This window comes from Daucus carota, chromosome 7, assembly GCF_001625215.2.
Source record: "Daucus carota subsp. sativus chromosome 7, DH1 v3.0, whole genome shotgun sequence".
In the NCBI taxonomy this organism is placed as follows: domain Eukaryota; kingdom Viridiplantae; phylum Streptophyta; class Magnoliopsida; order Apiales; family Apiaceae; genus Daucus; species Daucus carota.
The window spans coordinates 27483488-27504426 of NC_030387.2; the positions used below are offsets into that span (position 1 = coordinate 27483488).

Below are 20939 nucleotides of genomic sequence, written 5' to 3' on the forward strand. Positions count from 1 at the left end.
TTATCGTCAACATATAATTTAAACCAGAATTATAAGTTTTGAATAACTATGCTTTATGATTATTTTTATTGAACCTGGTAGTTGTACAAACGTAAAATTGGGTTTAAAGGTGGAGCCTCATCTAGAACATCATGACATAGCATGAATAGATGACGCTATGATAATATAAATAGATGAGGCGAAGTTGCCAATTAGCAGGGAAGGTCAATTATAAAGTTATGTGCGATGTCTTGCCAATCAATTAGTAGAAAAATCTAGAATACTATGTATGTATTAGTATTTTAGAGTAAAATAGGGAAGGATATCTTTTAAAATCATATCGTAGCTAGGAAAGTACTTTTAAGGTTTATTATATATAATGATTAACTATATTGTAATGAGGCACATTTTTATTATCGAAAATATAGATTTTGTGTTCACTTTTCTCTGTTGTAAGAGTTACCCCTGGATTTTGTCCACAAAACCCTAACTCAGCCACATGCCCATCAATTTGTATCAACTGTATCTCTACAATTATTTATATGCAAGTAAAGTTTTTTTAATTAAATGTTAGATGTTGGTATATCATATTTACTTCCAAAAAAAGATTTCCGCAACATTAGTTTCATACTTCTGCAAATAAAGGGTTTAATATATGTTATAAATGTATATTTTTTACACAATTAAACGAAAATGAAATTGATTCTTTGTATTGCTGGTAACAATGTAACAACTCTATGTTTCTATTAATATATTCCTCTTGCGTAGCAAAAAATAAAATAAATTTGACAATGAATCTGAAACCTTGTAATGAATAACTAAGATATTATAATTCTGTTAAATACATAACAATATAGTAAAAGTTATAAAACATAACAAGTAACAATAGTTCAATTTATCTAACAATTATGGTAGTGTATTATGTTTAAAATACAAAAATTTGTATACAATGTTGGTTTATTGTTTTGTTTCGTGTTGAAATTTTATAGTTAACAGTTTGGGACTTGGTAATATATTAAGTAAAATATATCAAAATTAAGTATATGCCATAAAATATTATTAATAATGATGATTTTAATTTATCAAACAATTTAGTAAATAGAATTTCAATATTTTCCTATACATTTCATGTTTTATATTATTTTTCCATATAGGTTTGACATAGGTTTGACATCTGTGAGTTACAATATTTATATAAGTTAATTATGAATAGTTTGTCACGTCACTAGATTATGATTCTACGTGGTAGGGTTTGTCTAAGCAGGTCACAACTATTCAAGAAGGATTTATCCCTCACTACTGTAACCCACACCTCAGGCATAATTATGTAAGGGACTTGAAGACACGGAAAATCTTACTATTTATATTTTATATAGCGATTGCATAAGAAGTCAATCATGACACCTCATTAACAAGAACAAACATTCCATAGGTAAGACTTTTTCTAGATAAGAGGAAGACTGTTCTATTTAATTGAATTTGCAGGTGTATTACAAGACAGATTAAATCAGAAGTATCTCCCATACCTGTAATAGCATCCCAATGCAAAAGCCAATATTAATGTACAAAATCAAGTAATTCTAAGCAAAAATGTATGAATGAATCTTGTTTATGTAGGCTGACGGATTATAATGTATATTAAGCATATATGTTAAGCTTTGGAGGGCATGATGCTTTAAATGGAAAGAAAGGGAATCTCAAATGCATTCAGATTGTTGGCAAACAAAATTATACAGGAAAGTAATTACATTACAAAATTTGTAACATATACATATATGATTTTGCATGTACCTATCTGATTCTGACACACAAAATTCCCTGAGTGCACGAACAACCTTCTCCTGAAGATCATTAGAGGCTTGAGCATCATATGTGCATGTATCCGCAAGAGAAACCTGAATTTTCAGAGATACATTCGATAAGGAACAAAAGAACCGCCAGTTAAAGGAACAAAATCTAAACTTTTCTATTCAAAAAGAACCAAGTGCAGCATACCTCAGTGTGACACTGTTAAAGATTCTAGTAGCAATCTCATAGTGTACGTATGTACATACACATGTTTATAAATTTGCAGAAGCAATCAACTTAAGTAGACTCACTAAGATTTCGTCCAACAACATGCAAAAAGATTTACTTCTAGCAGAACCACAAGTACTCAACATTGTCGCTACCATATGCAGGTGAGGCACTCCTTCCATGCACTCTTATCAAATATCAGAATTTTAATTATTTACTATTTGATCCCAAATTTTTTGCGCAGCCATCCTGACTTCTGTTGTCATTTTCAGCTAGTAAAGGTCTTTAGTGCTTTCAATTTGTTCAAATTAACGGGCATTCACTTGGCAAAAAATAGTATATATGCTGAAAATGTGGGTTCCAGTTAAAATATATATACATCTCATGGGTAGCACATACTTCCTGATTCTCTAAACAATGTGGGTGTTACAGAGGTATTATCATTTGATATTAACTATAACAGTGGCATGAGTCTGAGCATTTAACTAGCCTTTGCAGAGAAATGGTGAGTATATAATAGAAGTCAATTCTTCACATATTAGTAGATGAATAGCCAAATTGTTGACATTGTTCTCCATCATGTGCAGATTCCTTTGTCTACTCATGTCATTTTGCAGTACTTTGGTCTCTATCCCGGATTTGCTGATTTCGTCGTTCGCACTATTTTAATTAAGTTTCATTCATATAGTTGCAGTTGGTTCAGTGCCTCATTTGTCTCTGAACTTCAGATTTCGCTGTAGCCTTCATAAATGATTTTTTCAAGAGACTCGGGCTATGCAGTTTTTTTAAGGAAAATCCACAGATACTTATTTTGTTTACTCATGCATGCTCATTTATATTACCTAAAGATAATGCTCTTGTTTAACTTTAATCTCATACCATGGCCCGCATGGCACCTTTCATCTCGGTCTGCATATATTATTATTGTTTGAAATCAAGTCATAACGATCTTTTAAATAGATGAGCATAAAATATTCATGAAATGATCAATCTAAGGTTAAAACATTGAATACATTAATCCTCATCCTACATTAATCCTCAAGGATGACAAATCATACCAGCGCATCAACACCACCACCTGCTGCAATTGCTTCTCGGTTTCTGGCATAAAAGCATAAATTGGATACTGCAATAACAGCTACTTCTCTGTTAAGGAAAATCTCAAATTAGATTAATCAGAAAAAAGAACCGGGGTGTATTTAAATCTTGCTAATGAGATCCACTCAGGAAGGAAAATTGAGTGCAATAAGAATCAAATGGCTTCTTGACATTTCTACATCATTTTCCATCTAGTTTTCTTTTCATGAAAATCTGATTTCCAGAAGACTCTACAGTATGTTGCTTATCAACCATTGCATTTAATTGGCTTTCACTTCTTTATTATAGTATTTTTTTACTAATCCCCTGGAAAACTAGTATGTAACTAAAGCATGGCAATTTATACTACCTTTCTTCACAGAATTAATTAGCAATATTTGCTAAAAGCTTGTATTAACAATAACAGTTGAAAGCCTGAGAATAAGTTCTTCAGCATAATATGAAAACAGTACACGTCTTTCTTCCATGTTCAGAAACACATTCGTAGATGCGTCACTAAATTAAAAAGACGCAACAGGCAGGATGCTGTTTTACATAGTAGCAAATACAAGCAAGAGTTACAATAACACTACATAATGTTATTTTATGAACTCGGAAAGATAATAGAGTACAGTTCTCTTAATTCCCAATGTGAAATATGGAAAGAGGTCAGACCACAATGTAGCATAAAAGTAAAATATCAATTAAATGCAAAATTGATGAATGTAATAGGCTATGTATAAGCTGAATTAGTAAGAAGCAAACCCGCAAACATGCATGAGAATATTCTATATACTGAAATAGGAGAAGCACATGCATAAATTATAACAACTACATTCTTTTTTCAGATCTATGTCAGTTTATACTACCTTTCTTCCTCTTTCTAGTCTATAGAAGTGTTAGCTGCACTATGGTCCGGTGGCTATTTGAAATCTATACTATTAGCATGCTTGTTTTGGCTTCAAAAACATGGTTGGAAGTGTACAACACGTAACAATAGCATGCTTTGTCTTTCTCAATCAAAAAAATATGCATTACTCCTAAGAGATAACTGAGGGAAGAGAAAACTAAAATAACCACAGAGTAATCGATAAAAAAACATGTGTTTAGAAATCAACTTATGTATCTTCCACCTGACTCCATTAGAAGGTGAATATAGAAATTTCACAAGCACTTCAACAGCTCCAAACTCTTCTCCAATAGCAGCATTACAAGCATTTGTATCTCCATGGGAAGCCAAATTAGCCAACGCCTGAGCAACCTAACAAAAAATAAACACAGGATACGAAGAACTTAAGAGGTAACAAGGGTAAGAATATATGAGTGCTTGCATATATCAAAGATATCTGTTTGTTGTGCATATCAAGATTAGTGTCATAGGATTGCCTTAACACAATCATATTCATATACTAGGTGAATGGTTTTTGAAGAAACATCATATGAATAACTCCCATCTTAATAATACCTGCTTTTGCACGCCTTTGCAGGTGCACATTTGAGCAAGCCCAACCAAAGCAGTAAGACCGCCTACTTCAACAACCAGCATACTATACTTATTATCAGCAACCAAATTTGCCAGTGCCCCAGCTGCACATTTCTGAAAACAAGATGTTGATATGAACAGATGTAGACATCATAATTAATGGAGTTCTATTTTGAGTCAATAAAGGATAAGTGTTCTTATTTAAATGTAGTCCCTTATGCATGACACAGGAAGTACATACTAGAATTCCATCACCATCAGTGGTCCATTTTTTGATTACATTAACTAACACCTGTACCACACCGACATATGCATCCTGAAACAAGTATTAATTCATTCCATTAATAAAGTTCAGTGCACGTGATATGATGATGATGATGATGATGATAAAAACAACACTTATGCAACCTTGTGTATTTCCCCTGTAGAAAGGTTCCGTAGAACTGCAACAGCCTCCTTGACAAGCCATCTGTTCTTGGATCTTGCCAAATTTGCTAGAATTTCTATTCCGCCAACTTCTTCCACAATTAGCTTAACCTCGCGACAATACGACAGATTTTTTATTGCCTAAACAACACAAAATACAACAAATTAAACAATATTATGACAAGAAACATAAGGGTTAGCCAAATACATCTATAGAATGTCAATTTAATTGTTTTACTAACACAACAAGTCAACAACCTACTTAAATCTGTTACTTTTTACTGAAAATATACAAAATCTATCAGATGAATCATTCCAGAACTTTAAAATAACACAAACATTAACTATAAAATTACCACTGCTGCTTTAATCTGAAGCCCTTCCCTCCAAGATTTCGCAAGGTTCAGAAGGAGTAATATGCCGCCTTCCTGAGCAACGGCTCTAGCATATCCATAATCAGCAGTTGCAAAAGATGAAAGGGCTGCAACAGCCATTTCTTGAATGTCTGCTTGGGTGCTTTGTGTTAAACAAAGCAACAGTGCAACACCCTGGCTGCTCCAATAACGATGCATACCTTCCTGATTGCTTTTAGCAAACCATAGAAGCGATTGTGAAAGAATCCATTCCAGCCACGTCATAACCTCATTTAAGTTTTGATTCTTCATGGTTATTTTCCTCCAGCTGGAGAATATATTTTTGTCTTCCATTGTTGTATCGACAAAAAGAGAAGATAAACCTTCAAATATGTTCGTGGACAAGGTAAGTAACAGTTTATCTTTGATACTCTTGTGCTTATCAGTTCTAGGATCATGATCAAGAACTGGACAACCAAGAGCACACAAGATCGTTAAGTTCTCCAAGCTCGAAAGCAATCTAGTTAAAGCATCATAGCATATACTAGTTCGTGAAACATCTAGACATTTTAAATTCGGCAACCCAATCAAGTACTTCGAAGCCGATAGCCAATCTATATTAGATGAACCAGCAACTGAGAGGAAGCGGAGTGACAACACATTCCCCAGAGTCTTCATGTCCACATTAAGACAGTGGATAAAACCAATTTCAGTCAAGTGTGGGCAATTTCTAGCCAGCGCATTAACAGCAACACCACCAATATCTTCTATTCCAGAGAGTCGAAGTTTTTGCAGTTTGGTGCAGCAGCCAGCAACTTCTGTTATTGCATCACTGGTGACCCTTCCAAAGATATCCCATCCTAGCTGAAGACTCTCAAGTTTTGTGTAATTTGACGCAATCAATTTTAATGTATCATCACTGATATTACTGCAATTCTCGCCACTGATTTCCTTCAACTCCCTAGCTTTGAGCTCTATCAATGCATGGGCAGATATTCCCCCATGAAATTGTACTTTCCTCAAGTCAGCACATCGAGAGGCAAACAACTTTGCTACTTTCACATCAAACTCGGGCATTCGAAGATCCAACGACTGCCACAGATATTGAGATCTTCCCAAAAGCCGCAATCTCGAACAAGTTGTTGCCAAATAGGCCCGATCTCGATAATTCAGGTGAGAAAAGAACTGAATGACAATATCATCTGGAAGATCAAGCATTTCTTTGGCAGTCCTTGACACTTTCTTGCAAACTCCTTGACTCATTTTTATCCTGTCAAAATCAAGTAACGGAGGTATAAGAACCTCTAACAAAACTTCAACACTTGTAAACAGGGGGGTGTGTTCGATTGAGATTTTAATGGATTGTTTTTAATCTATGGATTGTATGTGATTTTGATTTTGTGCGGATTCTTGATAAAATGTCGCAGAGTTAATATAGATTCTTTAGGATTTAAGCACAATGCTTCAAAATCTCATGGATTTTGGTGGGATTTCAAAAAACTTAAAGTACGCTGAGAAATCCCACAAAATCCATCATTTTATGAAATCCAAAAAAATCATCAGCATTTGAATACCATCAGATTTTAATGGATTTTAAACAATCCCAATTGAATACCACCAGATTTTGTAACATAACTTACAATCCGAATTGAATACCCCAAGATTTTAATGGATTTTAAACCATCCCAATTGAATACCCCCAGATTTCATGAATGAAAAAAAAAATCCCTTATATTCCCAATTGAATACACCCTCTACTTTATACAGTGAGTGTCAACAAAGTACAAACACAATATACAACAATTCTTAACCCCGAATATACAAAATTATGCAATAATAACTAAACATGCATATGATATTTCTTAACAAAAATGAGTTATTTAAACTAGAAAGAGATCTATCAAACAAGAAGTGATGCTAGTTATGCTCAATCCCCATATGTGTACAATAACTAATCAACGAAAAATTGATTTACAAATACAAACACGTACATATAGTCAAATGACTGCCACGGAAACAAAAATCAAAATAAATAATGCGCAAAAGAAATATAGGTACCTTATTAGATGTATTGAGTTCTGAATGAGTTCTTCAAAATTCTTTAAAGCACAACTCAAATGGAGTTCTGGGAAGATATGTAAAACATATGGGCGTTGTATTGATACTAACAGCTGTATTACAATATAAAAAAAAGTGGGGGCCTACCTAAAATATAGTATCCACGAAAATCTAGTCAATATGTGATAACTATTTCAAAAGATATGTATAGAATGTATGTGGGGCCTACATAAGTTTTACCATGGTTTAGAATACCATGGTTTGTCACTCTACATTGTAGCTTCTTTGTTTTGTTAGGTTGTATCTTCTTCTATGCCTAGGAATTGGGTAAAATAACTTCCTAGCTATACCACTAAAGCATGTTCAGTACAAAATACTCCCTCCGTCCCTATTTATCTGTCCACTTTGGAAGTAAAAATTTGTCCCTATTTATCTGTCCATTTATACTTTCAAAACTAATTTAATGATAGTTTTTCAAATATATCTCCATAATTTCAATTTTCAAGGCTTGACTTATTTAAAACTTGGTTGAATTCATGTTTTCAAGACATAAAGTAGGGATATGCCACCATTTTCAAGATATTAATTAGAGGTATTTAATGAAAAAGTTTATACAATCAATTATTTCTTGGTATGTGTTTTTTTTTTCCAAAATGGACAGATAAAAAGGGACGGAGGGAGTACCTTTTTGTTGAAATAAACTACTGTGAATATTATTTCCTTATATATTAGAGCTGTTACTTAATAGTTAAAAAAGCAAGTACAAATTAATGAGCAATCAATCCACATACCATTATTGCTTTAATCTCCACCTTATAAATCTGCACATGTAATGACTTGCCTGAATAAAAAGAAGATGGTTAATACAAACTACACTATTTTTCCTGGGAAACATAGATGAATTCCTAGAAAACAATAAAAGATGGTTTAAACAAATTAAGGGCCAGGAAATCACAACAACAGATTACAAATTATTGTGTTCTCAAACTTTTGATATACATGTATGAAAGTTGTCCTTAATAATTCCAAATTCTGCACACAGAGTTATTCTTGTACAATGTATTTCTGATTTTTGCTAAACCAATACAGAACTGAGGTTATGATACACCATGTATTTGACTTGTCAGATGCCACAAGCATACCCATTTCACATCCACGAAGAATAATTTATATATGCATATATGTAGTGTTTAGTTTTTTTAGTTCTAATAATTCAATTTCAAATTTACATGTAAAGACATAAGTTGATTGAGGTACATCATTGGAAGAAAAAAACAATGAAGAGATGATACGATACTCACAACAAATTGCTAGATGACATTATCAAATTTCGTTATCAAATTCTTTCTTGCCTATATAACATGCCATCCACACTCTTCACAAACATTGTCCTGCAAAGTTTTATGCTAGCAGCTAAAAAACTTCTTTTGCTATAAAAATCAAGATAAGCACTCCCATTTTCAAAATGTAATAAAAAACTTTTACTACTGAACATGTTGCCTTGAATTGAGATCAGATTGGTACTGCACCATCTCCTAGCATTTCAGGCATATCATAATTCATATCGGAATACATAAGACATAATTATATAGTAACAAAATCACAACACAAAACTTAATTTGTACTATTATTTCTGTATATACAAATTTTGATTGTCCTTAATTCGTCCAAAGTAGATACCTCCAATTTTTAGCTTCTTTTTGAAAATACTCAGGTATGTATACCAAGGACAATATAATCAAACAGGTTTGGGAATATCTCTACTTTCATATATATAGGGTCCTACTCTAATACAAACTACTAAAATACAAACCAACACGATTAAGTAGAATGATAAGGGTTTTGGGACCGGGGATGGACCCCGAGATGGGCCTAGACGGGATCTAAGTGAGGCCTAGTAGGGTCGGGGCGGGGACTAGTGGGACCATGGCGGGGCCAAGTTTTGGCTCTTGAAGTTGTCTGGAGCCTGTCCAGGGACTGTGATGACATATAGGGGGTGGGTGATGTCATTTAGGTATAGTTTCTCTTGGTTTGTGTTTTTGTTTTTATTTTAGTGGTTTGTATTTGAGCAATTGCCCATATATATATATAGAGAGAGGGTTACTCCAGTGAGAACTTCTTAAAATGAGAACTAGTGGGTATCCAATATAAATGATGTATATAAAACTAGTCTCTCCCTAGTTAGTCAAAAAAAAATTCAAAAAAAAAAGTCCACTGCCACGTCATCAGTGATTTTTTTTTTTTGACTAGCTAGGTGGAGACCTTAATTATATGCATTTTTTGTGAAGGTGCCCCTGGCGGGGCCCTTCAAATGAATGAGATATTGATAAATTAAAAAAGTTCTCACGGTTCTCATTTTAAAAAAATTCTCATTTGAGCAAGTGCCTATATATATATATATATATATATATATATATATATATATATATATATATATATATAGACACACACGTACGTTCATAGTTTCAATATCCGATTTCCAACAGTAAGCTAGCACAGGAATAATAATATACTTCCGCCATCATAGTATCTCAATTATAACTCCGGCAGATGATGAGCAGATCTAAGTCATCATTCTGGCAGAACTGTGATTCTTTGTTAGTGAAATCTAGTATCTATATCTACATATATTATATATTGTTAGGTGTCAATTCGAAAAATATTTAAATAGTAATCAATTATATTATAAAGAAGAAAAATGAAATGATGCATATAAGAAAAAAAGAAAACTAAATGAGAAATCGTAAAAGCAATAGTAATTAAAATTTCTGTTGATCAGTGATCAATCCTACAAAGAGACTTCTGTTGGGACCCAGACATCGTTAAAGGATTTACAGCTACCTTAAATGTAAAGTGACAATATAAGTATACAAAATGATTCTACAAAGAGTCACCATTCGCCCTATATTTTGCCCAAACCTACTACAATTGTAAGTCAGACATTATACTGATTTCTAGTTTTCCTTTAAGTTTTAAGTATTGATGCTTATATGCAGGTCAAAGAATCTCAACTTCAAAGAAAAGGTAATCTACTTCACAAATCTTCTGCTCATCAAGACAATCAAAATTTCGGTGTATTCTTCCTGAAAAATATTGTGAAGAGTTTTGAGATACGTCCACTGACACAATTCCCACATCACAAGTCAAAACACTCATAATGTCAACTTTAAATCAACCAGTAGGGCTGCTCCCCACACACATTTGAAATAGCACCGTACAATTTTATATACCATCACGCCATTGGAAAATTCTAACAAGCACAATCAGCATATCTTGAACTGAGAAATGCATTGTCATCTAATGTCTAGAATAAATTTCAATTAAACAATTTATATAAAAAAAGAGGGAAACAAAATTCTAAAGGAGAAGAAAACGTCATAAAAGTGAAAACATGCTAACTCTTATATCAAATCTATATTTAATACCTTGAGAATTATAAAAGAAGATAACAGAAGGGGAGAACTGAGAAGAGATGAAAAACAAGATATGCTAATTTTTTTAATTACTGAAATGTGTTGTCAGAAGACGGAAACGGAAAGAACACACTTATAATGATTCACAACAAATAAAGAAAATTGACTATTGAAACTAAAAAGTGATATACTTTCAACTATGTTTCAATTATATATATAAGCAATGTAGGTGGTTATTCCAAGTCCCCGCAGATTACTAGACTTAATTTGCAAAGTTAACCATACGACCTTGTAAATTTCCAAAAGCTCATTTTACAATAAGTTGATCTTAAATCACCACATACAAGTCTACCTTCAATTTGAAGACTGAATGCACTATGGAAGTCACGACAATCTTCATCATAAACTCTTTCCCTGGTGGTTGCTGCAACTCACATAGCCGCTCGGATATTTTGCAAAAGGCTAGCATTGTGCAGCGATGTTGATTTCCCGCGCAATTAAACTAAAACGACAAAATACATACACTAGGGTTAGTAAAGTTACTACTTCCACTATAAACTGAAAAAAAAATCTCAAATATGACATTAACCTGCAGTAGAGCAATACAAAATGCGAAGATAATTGATTAATAATTGAAATTATTGATAAGAGTGCAAATTACAAGAAGATTATAGAAAGAATCGGACAAATTATGCGCCACAACTTACTAAAATTAGACAACAAAAAGATACGATCAATTTACCTGATACACGCTTTCGCGCAATGCGCGTCTTTGCCATATAGATATTAAGATATACATATGCACATTTGAAAGGCATATGTTAAGCCTATTTGTATTTAAGAGTACCAACTCAACTCTGATAAGAAAGAAAGTAAATTAGCAAGCACTGTTGAAGGAATCCGTACGAAGAACGTCAAGTGATTTGTTGAAATTATATATCTGAAGAATTTCAGGATGCTGCTGCACACCACTGGAAGAAGTTCATTAATATGTTCAAGCCTCAGTGTACAAATAATCTTTTGTAGCACGTCCAGAAGTCCAGAAGGTATAAAGTTTTAATACTTTATTTATTCAGAAGATTCCATACTATTGTTACTGTTGTGAGAGGAATTGATACAACACCCCCAGAACCGTATAGCACAATTATAGGGATATCTATTACAACTACGAAAATCACGGCTAGCTCTTAGGGGCTACCGTTAACATAAACTAACAGAATTAGTGAGAAACAAGTGTGTTTAAGGGCTGAGCTTGCAAAGAACCAAACAACGAGGCCGGAATTATGGAATTCCGTCCTGCAATTGCCCGGAAATATCTGTCACAAAGGTTACACGTGCCTCTCTTTAGAGTGTAGAACTCGTGAATAATGATCCTCGTCCCTTTGCAAGGTGCCTACATACCCTATATTTATAGGGATCAAGCCCATGTAGTTCTCGATTTAGGACTCTGAAGAGATAAGCTCTTATCCCCTCTAGTTTAGGATAAAACAGCCTTCTTTCAGTAGTTATCCAGCGGTATCCCACTCTAAGTAGGTCACTTGAAGCCTTCATCTTTGGTATATATCCGAATATATGTGAATTATCTCCCCTTGATTGTAATTATCTCCATAATAACTGTATTTATCCCTTAATTCGTAGATAAATAACAGCTGATATACTTCCAATTCATCTCCAATTCGTCCTCCTAGAAACAAGGAAGAAGAGTCCTGCTTGGAGTCTGCCTGCCATTCTGCCCAAGCGGCGGAAGCCCTGCCAGCGGCATCCCCTAGCTGCAGCCCCATAACTGCAAGCCAAGATGCACTCAGCGGTAACCCCTAGCAGCGATAACCCCTAAAGCGCCTTCAGGTGCAACCCCATTCTGATGGCAGCCTTCGTTATGCTTCCAGTGTAAGTCCATGTACCTTCTTGTGCGCATTCAATGATTCACCCAGCTATGGCGAAGCCCATTATCCTTAATCAAATGATTCCAATAAGCCCAAGTGAAGCCCAAATAATATGATGGGCTATAAAATAAGCCCAGGGAGATTTTATGGCACAACAACTACCCCCCGGTTCCTTGAAGTATTGAATACGAGAGGAACCTAAGAACGGTAACCCTCAATCATCCAGCTGCAAGCCCTTAAATTATGTCAGAGATTAATCGTAAATTATTCCTAAGCTTACGTGGGCGTAGCCCGGTGCAAGAAACAAGAAATAATTCCGACGTAATTCCCACGCATAATTATAAATCCAATTATATTAATTCAGTACAACCACCACAAGCCTTGAATATTTATTCCCAAGATAATGAAAATTATTTTCCACAAATATATCCGAGCTTCCATAATTTTTATTCCACCCTTCCAGTTTCCCGCGTGTGCCATGTCAGTTTGTGATAAGGCCAATCCCAAAGATTTCGGGGTTTAATTTGAATTCAAATTGGTTTGAATTGCAACAGAAAATCCCTAATTAGGTGGTGCAGCTGTAGAGTCCTAGCCTGCCTCTACCTCTTCAGCCACCCACCTAGGCCTCGGGAAGCCCTGCGTCATCAAAGCCTTCTCCACGCCAAGCCAGTCACGGCACGCCACCTGGCGCAGCTGTCCCCCACTTCCCACAGCTATATATACACCTACACACAGCCTTGCCTTACTTTTTTATATCTCTCCAACTCTTCACTCTCCCACCTCTCACACTCGAAGCATCCCAGGCGCAGAGCTACTTCGTTTTTCCGGCGTTCTCTTCGGCTTTTCTTCTACTTCCGACCAAAGGTATGCTTCTTGACCTCCGGCCTTCCTTTTCATTACATTCATCCATGTTTGTGGCTAAATGCTTGTATGATCCATGCCTGTTTGTCTCTTCTCTGCTTTTCAATTGCTCACCTCGGTATGCGTGCACACACCCACATTTGTTCATCTGAGGTTACTTCAGTAGATTAAACCGCCAATACGCTCTGCATGCCAGTATAGTTAAATATGTGCACTCGTTCTCTGAATGCACACACACCACATGCTTTGATTTGGCCCTGATTATGTTATGTGTATCCCGTGACCTGACTGCCACTCTCGGCGTTGCTGTGACGCCTTGTCGATTCGCAGCCCCAATTACGATTTTAGGCCATAAACCCTAGGTTCCCAATCAGCCTTCAGAGGAAACCCCTCTTTTGCGATCGAACTCCATTTGTGTGTCTTTATCTGCCTTGGATGTTTTATTGTGTGATTTGCTGCGTTGTACTTGCTTAGATTGTAGCCTAGGGTAATTATTGGATGTTGACTGTTGCGGTTGGGGTTAGGGCTAGGATTAGGCTTCCCGCTCCGGGTCCCTTGTTGGGCTTCCCGAAGAAGATGAGCCGTCCTCCGTGGCTTGTGCTGCCTCCTGTGAGGGATGTAATCCTCTCACACTTCAGGGATCCAACTGAAGCCTCTTCATTCCTCCTTCACACTCGTAGGGCTCCACCCTTGCAGCCCAGTCTTCCGCAAACCCCTTCTCCTTCTCCCTTTCTGTTTCTCTTTCTTCCAACCTCCCCTCATCTTGCTGTGTCCTTTCGTTAACCCATCCTTTCCTATTGTAGATGTCTCAAGGATCCATGTCCTCACACTCTTCTCAGTCTGCCACCAGCAAGGCTCCCGTTGTTGCGGTTGACACGGGATCCTCCTTTAGCCAGGACCTTCAACCTGCCCGGCCCAGTTTAGGGGTTAGCTCCAGAACCCGCTCCAGGCGCAATTTGGTGGTGAAGGAGCTCAACTGGACAACCTCTGAGTCTAGTAAGGCTGATGGGACCTCGGGCCTCCCGCTGGACCCTGCTGCTGAAGCCCTCGAGGGGAGCCCCGAGGAGGCTGAACGGGAGGCTGAGGCTTCCGTGGAGGTGATCGAGCCTCCAGCTGTAGTCCTGGCTTGCGAGCATATGGACTCCATTATGACTCCTGTTCGGCTGCAGTCCCTATTGGAGTCCTGCAACCCTGGCTGCACCTTGGGGATCCCGAAGCCAGGAGAGAGGTGTCACCGCTTTGACACCCTCAAGCCAGGCACCGGCTACCCCAAAGCCGTGCTTTCCGCCCAGTTCTTCAGGCTGGGTTTGTCTCTCCCCCTCCATCCTTTCATCCTGGAGGTCTTGGACTTCTATGAGGTCTCCCCCATGCAGCTTACCCCCAACTCCTACCGCATGGCGGTCTGCCTCTACATCCTCTATGACATCCACCATGGGGTGAGGATGTCTGCTTTGGAGTTGGGCTGGTTCTTCCAGCTGAAACTTACTGGCAGGACCCCAGGGTTCTTCTACCTCACTGCCTGGAACACCCATCACAAGAAGGGCATCAAGGGTAACCGCCAGTCGATGTCGGACTGGCAGAAGCTCTTCCTTTACTGCTATGACTGCCCAGTCTACAGGAAGGACTTCAATCTCTCCCCCAGTAAGCCAGCTTTTCCTTAACCCATTGTCTAGTTCAGCCCTTTAAGGTTCCCGTTTAGTTTCCTTATGCTTGTATTTGTTGTAGACATGCCAGTGCAGACTCCTCTGGCGGGAGAGTCCCTTGAGAGGGCCAAGCATGTGTTGGGGCTATCCACCGGGCTAGGTGATGGCTCCAGCCTGCTTACTCCAGAAAATCTGGAGAGGCTCGGTTTTTCCACTACGGTGGTAGATGCATCCCCCGTTGACGAGGGGGGTGCAGATGTGGAGGCAACGGGAAGCCCAGGTTTCCTCTTAGCTTGCACCTTACATGATATTTGCTTTATAAATTCCCTTCCTGCATGCTTTATGATTTTTATGCCATCTGCTATGCTTGCATCTCCCCATATTTCCGTATGTGTTTGCATATTATCTAATTGTTTCTCCTTGTTTCTTTCTGCAGATATGGCTTCCAACATTCCCAAATTCATCAAGCGCTCCACCAAGTATGAGGATTTGTTCGGGGAGGCCTCCGATTCTCAGGCCCCTCTCCCTGTAAAGCCACTCTCTCAGCTCCCTTCCCCCTCTCTGGAGCAAAAGAGGACCTCCTCCGGGGGTCGCAAGCGGGACCCCTCCAAGACTGCTGAGGGGGGGTCTTCAGCTGAAGGCCGTACAAGCAAGAAGCCCAGGTTAGCCCTGGCCCGCAGCTCTCCCGCTTCCTCCTCTTCTCAAAAGACTCAGCTCTTTCAGCGGATGCTCTCCGACCAGATCCCCGAGGCTACTGTCCGGGAGTGGGACAGGCTTTCAATAGCCGAGGCCACCCGCGATAAGGTGGTGGCCAACGCTAAGAGCCTGTTCCTCGATCTGAAGATGGGGGAGCACGTTGCTGACACAGCCCGGGTCAACGAGAAGATGAGGGCGGATTTGAAGCAGGCTAAGGCAGACCTGGCTTCCGCTGTCAAAGACAGAGATCTTGTGCGGGTGGCCAACCAGGAGCTGAAGGAGGCTGAAGCCAAAGTCCGCGAGGAGAGGAGGAAGGAGGACGCTGTGAGGCGTTCCTTGGAGGAGGAGACAGATGGCCTGGGGAAGATGGTGAAGAGGCTGGAGGGCCAGGTGAAGGAGCTGCAGGAGGCTGCCGTTGCTGCAAAGGCGATGAGGAAGGAGCGAGAGGCCGCCGTTTTCGAGGCCGGAGTTGCCGCAGGGGTCAAGGATTGCGTGAAATCGGCCTACCGCTTCTTCCCTGACAACGATTGGGCCAAGTTGGGGCCCGACGCTGCGGTAGCCCTTGAGGAGGCAAAAGTTGAAGACGCCACCAGCTCTGGGAAAGCCGAAGCCAGCGCCAAGGAAGTTCTTGGGGGTACTTCTGAGGGAGAAACTGCGGCTAAGGACCGACAGGAGGCTGAGAAGGCATCCCTTCCGGAACTTGATGTGGTGGCCCAGGTGGAGGCCTTAGTTGTGGCTCCCTCCCAGAATGCAATCTCCTCGGATGCCCTGGCAATCGATGAAGACCCCAAGGCCTCCTCCTCTCCAGCTGCTTCCTAATCCTTCCTTCCCCGTGTTTAATTAAACTTTTATTTATGAATTGTGAATTTGTGCGTGGCGCTTGTCGTCACGAATTAAATATTCTTTTGGATGAGGGTTCGGGCACCTCCGAATGCTCCGCAAGACATTTTTTTTTAATATTGTAAAGGGCCTCCCCCTGTTGGTGTGGGGAGGAATTTCCCTTGCAATATTTTGCTCTCCTTTTTTGCTTATATAATCGCTCTTATTCCTTCCCCGTTTTGCCTTGTATGCCTTTCTTGTATTTCCTGGGATATTACTGTGTTGGTTGCCTAACTTTTCCATGCAGGTAGAAAGGGTGAATATAGGGGATAACCCTTGTACCGAAAGTGTACACATTGTCCACCTTCTGGGGGATGCGACCGTTAGGGCCTTGTTCTCCAAGGTCGTTTCCTTCTTTGCGAATGTATGTTGATGTATGTGTTAACTCACCAATAGCGTACATAAAAGCACTTGATTTTTTTTTGTAATACCCCGTTCAAGGATAGTTGAATCCAATCTCACATGTGTGAGAATCCAGGAACACCCTTGGGCTTAAGCTTCGAAATGACCCCTAGGTGTAAGCCTTTTAAGTAGTTTCCGAGTATAGGTTTTGAGATAACCTTATAACGTAGGCCTTGTAACAATTCCTCCAAATAAGTTCTGAAGTAATTCCACCGAGTTGGCCTTGTAATAACGTCACCAAGTGAGCCTGATGAGCCCGGATGGGCTTTAAACCTTGAAGGGCTACCGCAAGCCCAACGTCACGAAAGCCTGAACAGCTTTTGCCTTGAAAGCCTTGATAGGCTTGAAACCTTGAAAGCTTGAAAAGCTTTAGCCTTGAAAGCCTTGATAGGCTTGAAACCTTGAAAGCTTGAAAAGCTTTAGCCTTGAAAGCCTCGATAGGCTTGAAACCTTGAAAGCTTGAAAAGCTTTAGCCTTGAAAGCCTTGATAGGCTTGAAACCTTGAAAGCTTGAAAAGCTTTAGCCTTGAAAGCCTTGATAGGCTTGAAACCTTGAAAGCTTGAAAAGCTTTAGCCTTGAAAGCCTTGATAGGCTTGAAACCTTGAAAGCTTGAAAAGCTTTAGCCTTGAAAGCCTTGATAGGCTTGAAACCTTGAAAGCTTGAAAAAGCTTTAGCCTTGAAAGCCTTGATAGGCTTGAAACCTTGAAAGCTTGAAAAGCTTTAGCCTTGAAAGCCTTGATAGGCTTGAAACCTTGAAAGCTTGAAAAGCTTTAGCCTTGAAAGCCTTGATAGGCTTGAAACCTTGAAAGCTTGAAAAAGCTTTAGCCTTGAAAGCCTTGATAGGCTTGAAACCTTGAAAGCTTGAAAAGCTTTAGCCTTGAAAGCCTTGATAGGCTTGAAACCTTGAAAGCTTGAAAAGCTTTAGCCTTGAAAGCCTTGATAGGCTTGAAACCTTGAAAGCTTGAAAAGCTTTAGCCTTGAAAGCCTTGATAGGCTTGAAACCTTGAAAGCTTGAAAAAGCTTTAGCCTTGAAAGCCTTGATAGGCTTGAAACCTTGAAAGCTTGAAAAGCTTTAGCCTTGAAAGCCTTGATAGGCTTGGAACCTTGAAAGCTTGAAAAGCTTTACTTCCCACCGGTGTAGCCAGGTTATCAAGTTGTATTTACGAGTTTTAGTGTATTTAGCGTTTTCGATGTCCGAATTTATTTGAATTTTAAGCTTCACGAATAATGTTAATGATATGCCTACTACCCCCCGAGTTCTTTAGCATAATTTTAATTATGGTGGAGAACTAGATGCAATTGAAGCCCTAAATAATTTTTAAAGCATACACGAAGTATTCAATTAACAATCATGGTAAGCAAGCAAGCATATACAACATTTTTGTAACGGAAAGCTGCGAAATTTTATTGAATCACATGGTAAAAATTGACATATCATAATATTGGGGGGTGCAACGACACTACCCCCCGAGCGTCCTGGCAAATAAAGCAAATAGTAGCCTGATAATTTTCCTAAAAGCATGGCGATTACAACTAATAAATCGCTTTTATTTCCTGACCCTTAAGCCGAAGCCTACAGAAATACTACCCGGGTGAAGCTACTGGTAATACCTCTTTAAGTGCTGGGCGTTCCACGCCCGTGGTATGAGTCTTCCATCCATGTCTGTGAGGTGATAGGTACCTTCCCAAAGCACTGTTTTGATGATATATGGGCCTTCCCATTTTGCACCGAAGGCTCCATGAGCGGGAACCCTCATGTTAGGCATCATTTTTCTGAGAACTAGGTCTCCCGTTTTGAGGGGTCGAGCCCTTACTTTTTTATCAAAATATTTACGGGTCCTCTGTTGGTATGCAGCGAGTTTCAACTGAGCCGTATCCCGTACTTCTTCAATCAGATCTAAGTAAAGCCTGTGGTTGACCTCATTATTCTCAGGATCATAGTTATCCCTTCGAAAAGATCCTGCCCCAACTTCTACTGGGACCATGGCTTCACACCCGTATGTTAGGGTGAACGGGGTTTCGCCGGTGGTAGACCTTGGAGTGGTATTGTAAGACCACAACACCATGGGAAGTTCCTCCGGCCAGCATCCCTTTTTCTCTTCTAGTTTGGCTTTCAGGGTGTGCTTAATAATTTTGTTTACGGCCTCCGTTTGACCGTTGCTTTGAGGGTGGCACACCGCGGAGAAACCTTTCTTTATGCCAAGGTTTTCACAGAAATTCATCATTTCATTGCTGTCAAACTGTTTCCCATTGTCTGATATGAGCTTGTAGGGAACCCCGTATCGACAGACGATCGCGCGACAAACGAAGTCTACCAACTTCTTTGCAGTGATGGAAGCTAGGGGTTCAGCTTCAGCCCATTTAGTAAAGTAATCTACAGCCACGACTGCATATTTCACCCCTCCTTTCCCTTTTGGTAATTCACCAATCAGATCTATACCCCAAACAGCAAACGGCCAGGGGCTTGTCAGGGTCTTCAGGGGTACCGCGGGGCTCTTGTTTGTATTAGAGAACCTTTGGCAACTGTCACAGGCCCTGGCGAAGGCATGAGCATCCTTGTGGAGAGTAGGCCAGTAGTAGCCTTGACGGAGGATTTTGTGAGCGAGGGAGGCACCCCCCGAGTGATTCCCACAGATCCCCTCATGCACCTCGCGCATAATGTATTCGCATCTTATCCCAGCAACACACCTGAGGAGGGGCCGATTGAATCCCCTTTTGTAAAGAATCCCATCATAAATTACATATTGGGCTGCCTTGTATCTCAATTTCCTGGCCTCATCTTTATCTGTAGGCAGGGTTCCGTTGGCTATGTATTCATGGATTGGGGTTGTCCAGAGGTTAGTCTCATCAGCTTCAACATCCATGACTTCAATTTTGGGGATGCTAGGCTGATACTGGATTTCGAGGGGGATCACCCCGAGCATGTGTGCATCCCTCTGAGAACCTAATTTGGCTAAGGCATCGGCATCTGCGTTCTTAGACCTGGGTATCTGCTCTAGCTTGATTTCCCTGAATTTCCCGATTAGTTCCTGGGCATACCGCATATAGAGATCGGTGCGGGGACCCCTAGCTTGGAAGCCTCCTCGGATGTGCCAGACTACCAGCATAGAATCACTGTAAACATTCATGTTTTCCACTCTCATTTCCAAGGCCAGCTTCAGGCCAGCTATTAGGGCTTCATACTCCGCGTCGTTGTTAGTGGCATGGAAGTCGAAATGAATGGAGCTTTGCAGCTTATGGCCTTCCGGACTGACTAAGACAATGCCAGCCCCGGCCCCATTTCCGTTTACGGCCCCATCGACGTATAGGTTCCACCAAGGGGAACAATTCTCAGGTATGGCTACTGAAGACTGGGGTTCAGGTATGCATTCCATCCCTTCGACTTCAAAAGTGGGTGGAAATTCCAAGATGAAGTCAGCTAGCGCTTGCCCCTTTATTGCGGTTCTAGGCTTGTACTCTATGTCAAACTGGCCTAGCTCGACTGCCCATTTCATGATTCTTCCCGAGGCTTCCGGCTTGTGCAAGACCTGTCTGAGAGGGAAGGATGTTCGTACTTCAATCTTGTGAGCCTGAAAGTAAGGCCTTAGTTTGCGGGAAGCCAAAATTAGTGCATAGGCTAACTTCTCCATATTTGAGTAGCGGGTTTCAGCATCAAGTAATCTCTTGCTCACATAGTATACTGGCTGTTGGGCTTGCTCTTCCTCCTTGATGAGGACAGCGCTAATTGAGAACTTGGAAACCCCTAGGTAAAGGATCAAGGCTTCACCCTC

General features: G+C 39.6%; 1 protein-coding gene across 1 annotated transcript; it reads right to left on the reverse strand.

The window, feature by feature from the left end:
• Positions 1 to 1486: 1486 nt before the first annotated feature.
• On the reverse strand, positions 1487 to 6597 carry LOC108194828 (protein ARABIDILLO 1-like). Its single transcript, XM_017361764.1, has 8 exons — positions 5338 to 6597; positions 4964 to 5122; positions 4797 to 4871; positions 4538 to 4669; positions 4206 to 4333; positions 3054 to 3141; positions 1771 to 1874; positions 1487 to 1505 (listed from the first exon to the last, which is right to left on the reverse strand). The coding sequence occupies exons 1-8, from the start codon at positions 6595 to 6597 to the stop codon at positions 1487 to 1489; spliced, it is 1965 nt and encodes a 654-aa protein (XP_017217253.1).
• Positions 6598 to 20939: the final 14342 nt, after the last annotated feature.

Coding starts and splice junctions, on each gene's coding strand:
- LOC108194828 (XM_017361764.1), bottom strand. CDS start 6,597: ATGAGTCAAGGAGTTTGCAAGAAAGTGTCAAGGACTGCCAAAGAAATG. Junction 4,670..4,796: donor CTGATGGTGATGGAATTCTA/GTATGTACTTCC, acceptor TCTTGTTTTCAG/AAATGTGCAGCTGGGGCACT. Junction 3,142..4,205: donor TCACCTTCTAATGGAGTCAG/GTGGAAGATACA, acceptor TTTCCTTAACAG/AGAAGTAGCTGTTATTGCAG.